Source organism: Echinops telfairi, unplaced genomic scaffold (assembly GCF_000313985.2).
Source record: "Echinops telfairi isolate 266 unplaced genomic scaffold, ASM31398v2 ScPeMD7_7424;HRSCAF=8462, whole genome shotgun sequence".
NCBI classification, from domain to species: Eukaryota; Metazoa; Chordata; class Mammalia; order Afrosoricida; family Tenrecidae; genus Echinops; species Echinops telfairi.
In genome coordinates, this window is record NW_022111324.1 from 19,685,494 (window position 1) to 19,691,677 (window position 6,184).

The 6,184-nt window shown below is 38.2% G+C and overlaps 1 protein-coding gene across 4 annotated transcripts in view; it reads left to right on the forward strand.

Annotated features, from left to right (window-relative positions):
- The window catches only part of RASAL2 (RAS protein activator like 2), a 111,473-nt gene that overhangs the window by 72,285 nt on the left and 33,004 nt on the right, over positions 1-6,184 (forward strand). For all 4 annotated transcript variants that reach the window (XM_045297917.1, XM_045297918.1, XM_045297919.1 and 1 more), the window contains exon 9: positions 1,915-2,151. In XM_045297917.1, the coding sequence (XP_045153852.1) occupies positions 1,915-2,151 (237 nt within the window). The remainder of the gene's footprint in view (positions 1-1,914; positions 2,152-6,184) is intronic.

Below are 6,184 nucleotides of genomic sequence, written 5' to 3' on the forward strand. Positions count from 1 at the left end.
TGGGCTTTGGGTCTCCACTCCATGCTCCCCCTCATTCACAATGATATGATTTTTTTGTTCTTTGATGCCTGGCTGTGCTTTTTATGGAAACAGACTGCCACATCTTTTTGAAACCCCAACCTTGAAGTTCATAGCCATGTGCTTAATCACTGCACCACCAGGGCCCCCTTTCTCATAAAGATGTACAGACTGGGAACCCTGTGGAGCAGTAAGTCTCCGCATGAGATTGCTCAGAGTTGGAATGAACTCAGCAGCAATGTTTACAAAGAATTTTTAGTCATATGGAAAATTATGAGGCTATCCTATTAAATGCATAACAAAACAAACCCATTCTGTCGAGTCAATTTTGACTCATAGTCACCCTTATCTAGGGTTTCTGAGGCCTTGTAAAACCTTTTATCTGCCCCCTTGGCGTGGCTGTTGGGTTAAATGAAAAATACTAGTGAAAATACTTAGTCAAAATAAACCCAAAAGTCAGAATACAGAATGGCAAGCACATATACTGTTATCTTAGCAATATGAAAGCACAAAAAACTAAATATAATGTTTTAAATGAGAAGAACTGTGGTTATATTGCTTATGACAGACAAGAGCAGTTCAAAAAGCTAATATCATAAAAAATGAAAAGTCAGGTATGGAAAAAAACTGTTGTCAATTAAGATATATCCAAATGCAAAGCTTGTAACAAATCAGTTATTGAATTATGTGTGTAATCTGTATATGAAATAGCTCATTAATAACTGTTTTTAATATTTTTTTAACTTTGAAGTACTTTTTTAGTTAAAATTTTTTTTAGTTACAAATTTGTTTGTTAATTTTAGTGTGATAGTTTCATTGGCTTACATTGGAGATAGTCCTTATTCTAAAAAGAAAGATACTGAGGTATTCAGAGGCAGTGTCTACAACTTAATTTTAAATGGTTCAGAAATTAAAACAGGATGTATGTGGTTAGAGAGAGATCATGAAAGCAAATTGGGCAAAGTGTTCAGAGATGGTTAATATAAATAAAAGGCATACAAGGGGGTATCAAAAAAAACCCAGAATTTTTTTTCCAAAGCAACATATTTAATTTTTTTTTACAAAACAACCTTAGGACCTTGGAAGTGTTCTCCATTATGCTTAATACATTTGTCAAATCTATGATTCCATTCTTGGAAAATTTTTCAAACTCATTTTTTTGGATGGCAGACAGCACCTCCCTTGTTTTTCTCTTCACCTCTTCCATTTCTTCAAATTGCTGTCCTTTCATTGCCCTCTTCATTCATGGAAACAAACAGAAGTCACATGGAGCAAGGTCAGGTGAGTAAGGTGCATGGGACAAGAGAGGCATGCTGGGTGTTTTGCCAAAACTGGCACACTGAGATGGCTGTGTGCGTTCCTGTGGTGGCAAAACCAGTCCCCTGTCTGCCACAAATCAGGCCTTCTTTGTGTCACACTATTAGACAATCTTTCAGAACCTCTAAATAGAAAGCTTGATTAACAGTCTGACCTGGTGGAGCAAACTCCAAATGCACTATAAGATACTTACTAATATATCACTGTTGGTTCACCATTACAGTAATGACTTTTGATCATTGCTAACAATAACATAACCTAACAATCGGTAGGATTTGGGAAGACTTTTGCTGAACAGTCATGACCTGAATTAAACCACATGCTTTAGTCAGGAGCCTCATGCCATTTTCTCATTTTGCAAAACTAAATTACACTCATCCCTGAGCTTTGTAGTTTGGGGCTTCCAGTCTCTATCTGGCCATTGAATTTTCTACCACCTCCCCTTTGCAGCCCTGAGCCAGACAGCTCTCTGTCTGCTCAGTCTCCTCACAGCATGCCTCTAGAGCAGAGATGCGGGTATCAGAGTGAGCTTGCTTTGCTGGGCTCAGATACTTACAGATTTTTATTTCCCTCCCCCAGTGTTTTCCCTCGTGAACTGAAAGAAGTGTTTGCATCGTGGAAGCATCAGTGCCTGAACCGCGGCAAGCAGGACATCAGTGAGCGGCTCATTAGTGCCTCCTTGTTTCTCCGGTTTCTGTGCCCGGCCATAATGTCTCCCAGTCTTTTCAACCTTATGCAGGAGTATCCTGATGATCGCACCTCTCGGACTCTCACTCTTATTGCTAAGGTCATCCAGAACCTGGCCAACTTTGCCAAGTAGGTGCCACAACCTTGCCCACTTAAAAAAAAACACTTTTAAAAGGCCTACAGTTTGGATGGGGATGGAAGCTTTATTGCTCATGTTAGAAGATTGGCCTTTCAGGGTTATTAAACATAGCACACACATCCCCCCCAAAAAACTGGAAACCACTTGAGTAGTTTACTTTATAGAAGAACAATTAAGGTAAACTATGATACATCCTCTCAGTAAAATAATTACACCTACTACAGATGGTGTTTGGAGCCCAAGTGAAACAGCGGTTAAGCACTCCCGTTTCTAACCAAAAGGTTGGAATTGCAAGCTCAACAGCCTCTCTGTAGGAGAAAGGTACATAATCTGTTTCTATAAAAATTAAAAATCAAACCAAGCCATTGCTGCTACATAGATTTCATCGTCCAGCAACCATGTAGGGCACAGTAGAATGGCAATGTAGGGTTTCCAGGCTGTGCTTTTTAAAAAAAAAATTTTTTAATCATTTTATTGGGGGCTTGTACAACTTTATCACAATCCATACATACATAAATTGTATAAAACATATTTGTTCATTTATTGCCATTATCATTCTCAAAACATTTTCTTTCTAATTGAGCACTTGGTATCAGCTTCTCATTTTTTCCCCTCCCACCCCCCCTTCCCTCACGAGCCCTTGATAATTTATAAATTATTATTATTTTGTCATGTCTTACACTGTCCAGTGTCTCCTTTCACCCACTTTTCTGTTGTCCATCCCCCAGGAAGGGAGTTATATGTAGATTCCCATTTCTCCCCTACCTTCCTTTTACCCTCCTGGTATCGCTACTCTCCTTATTGGTCCTGAGGGGTTTATCTATCTGTCCTGGATTTCCTGTGTTTCCAGTTCCTATCTGCATCAATGTACATCCTCCGGTCTAGCCGTATTTGTAAAGTAGAATTGTGATCTTCATAGTGCAGGGAGGTGGGGGGAGGAAGCATTAAAGAACTACAGGAAAGTTGTATGTTTCATCATTGGTATACTGCACCCTGACTGGCTCATCTCCTCCATGAGACCTTTATGTAAGGGGTTGTCCAGTTTGCCTACAGCTGGGCTTTGGGTCTCCACTCCATGCTCCCCCTCATTCACAATGATATGATTTTTTTGTTCTTTGATGCCTGGCTGTGCTTTTTATGGAAACAGACTGCCACATCTTTTTGAAACCCCAACCTTGAAGTTCATAGCCATGTGCTTAATCACTGCACCACCAGGGCCCCCTTTCTCATAAAGATGTACAGACTGGGAACCCTGTGGAGCAGTAAGTCTCCGCATGAGATTGCTCAGAGTTGGAATGAACTCAGCAGCAATGTTTACAAAGAATTTTTAGTCATATGGAAAATTATGAGGCTATCCTATTAAATGCATAACAAAACAAACCCATTCTGTCGAGTCAATTTTGACTCATAGTCACCCTTATCTAGGGTTTCTGAGGCCTTGTAAAACCTTTTATCTGCCCCCTTGGCGTGGCTGTTGGGTTAAATGAAAAATACTAGTGAAAATACTTAGTCAAAATAAACCCAAAAGTCAGAATACAGAATGGCAAGCACATATACTGTTATCTTAGCAATATGAAAGCACAAAAAACTAAATATAATGTTTTAAATGAGAAGAACTGTGGTTATATTGCTTATGACAGACAAGAGCAGTTCAAAAAGCTAATATCATAAAAAATGAAAAGTCAGGTATGGAAAAAAACTGTTGTCAATTAAGATATATCCAAATGCAAAGCTTGTAACAAATCAGTTATTGAATTATGTGTGTAATCTGTATATGAAATAGCTCATTAATAACTGTTTTTAATATTTTTTTAACTTTGAAGTACTTTTTTAGTTAAAATTTTTTTTAGTTACAAATTTGTTTGTTAATTTTAGTGTGATAGTTTCATTGGCTTACATTGGAGATAGTCCTTATTCTAAAAAGAAAGATACTGAGGTATTCAGAGGCAGTGTCTACAACTTAATTTTAAATGGTTCAGAAATTAAAACAGGATGTATGTGGTTAGAGAGAGATCATGAAAGCAAATTGGGCAAAGTGTTCAGAGATGGTTAATATAAATAAAAGGCATACAAGGGGGTATCAAAAAAAACCCAGAATTTTTTTTCCAAAGCAACATATTTAATTTTTTTTTACAAAACAACCTTAGGACCTTGGAAGTGTTCTCCATTATGCTTAATACATTTGTCAAATCTATGATTCCATTCTTGGAAAATTTTTCAAACTCATTTTTTTGGATGGCAGACAGCACCTCCCTTGTTTTTCTCTTCACCTCTTCCATTTCTTCAAATTGCTGTCCTTTCATTGCCCTCTTCATTCATGGAAACAAACAGAAGTCACATGGAGCAAGGTCAGGTGAGTAAGGTGCATGGGACAAGAGAGGCATGCTGGGTGTTTTGCCAAAACTGGCACACTGAGATGGCTGTGTGCGTTCCTGTGGTGGCAAAACCAGTCCCCTGTCTGCCACAAATCAGGCCTTCTTTGTGTCACACTATTAGACAATCTTTCAGAACCTCTAAATAGAAAGCTTGATTAACAGTCTGACCTGGTGGAGCAAACTCCAAATGCACTATCTCCCTCACATCAAAAAACCAAATGAGTATCATCTTGATCTTTGATTTCACTTGACAAGCTAATTTTTGGGCAAGGTGGTGATGACATCTTCCACTGGGTTGATTGATGTGTGGTTTGGGGGTTGTAAGAATAACGCCAGGTCTCATCACCAGTAATGACCATTTTATAAAAAGTCTGGGTTGGTTCAGAGCTGTTCTTTCAAAGCACTACATGTTTCCACTCAATGCTCTTATTCCTGGTCAGTTAGAACCCGAGGCACACATTTCGTAGCAACCCTTCTCATTCCCAAATCTTCCATTAAAATTCACTGAACCAAGCTCCAGTATAGCCCAGATAACATCCCCATCTCTTCAGTGGTCCATTGTCAGTCTTCAAGCACAAGTGTATGAATTTTGTCGACATTTTCATCCTTTCGGGAAGGTGACAGGCATCCAGAATGAGGTCTTTCATCAATCGACATCACCTTTTTTGAAACAAGAAAACCACTCATACACTTTTTTTTTCCCCCATAGCACTGTTCATGTAAGCTGTGTTCAATGTCACAACAGTTTCTGTGGCATTTTTCCCGAGCAGGAAACAAAACTTCACAGCTACATGCTGTTCTTTTAAATTGGCCATCACATAAAACAAGGTTCAAGTGAAACTGCTTTTACAAAAATATTCACCGTGACCAGAGAGAATCTTCCCAAGTGATGCCACTGGGTGCAGTAACTCAGAGTGAGTTGCTCGATGCTTGCCTAATGGGAAAAATGCATACTATGAAAGCCCTGGCCAGCAGAGCTTTTTCCGGGGTTTTGGGGGGTTCCTCTCATATAGGTGTTGAGTATGTAGTCTTTCAAATTTTCTGTAGGTTTGACATTTTTCAAGAAGCGTTAAAAGGAATTATTTTGCACTCAAATGTAGACTGCACTCGATGTAAATGCACTCAAATATAGTAAATAACTTTGGGTGGTGTAAGAGTAGGTTCAGTTATGTTTGCTTATTTATGTCTTTGAGGATCTTCAAATTTGTCCTCGGTAATTTTACAGTCATTTATGATTTTTAGAAATAAGTTTTGAGAAATGGTTGGGAAGGAATTTGCACTTGTAAAATTGATCACGGATTTATTAATATGTAGACTTAAACCAGCAGAAAGACAAGGATTTCTACTCCTCCAAAGAGTTACAATCATGGAAACGTACAGAGGGAAGTTCTATCCTGTACCATAGAGTAACTCTGAGTCAGAACTGACTCAATGGCAGTGAGTTTGGTTTGATTTTTTTCTTTTGGTAGGCTTAAACATAAGTTTCTACTAGCAGTGTGTTGGAAAAATTCAATGAAACAGATTGTTTTGTAGTATAAGTAGTGACTTTTTTAAGTACAATATTTTGACGTTGTGTACTTTATTTTTATTTTTATTTTTTTAACATTTTATTAGGGGCTCATACAACTGTTATCCCAATCCATACACA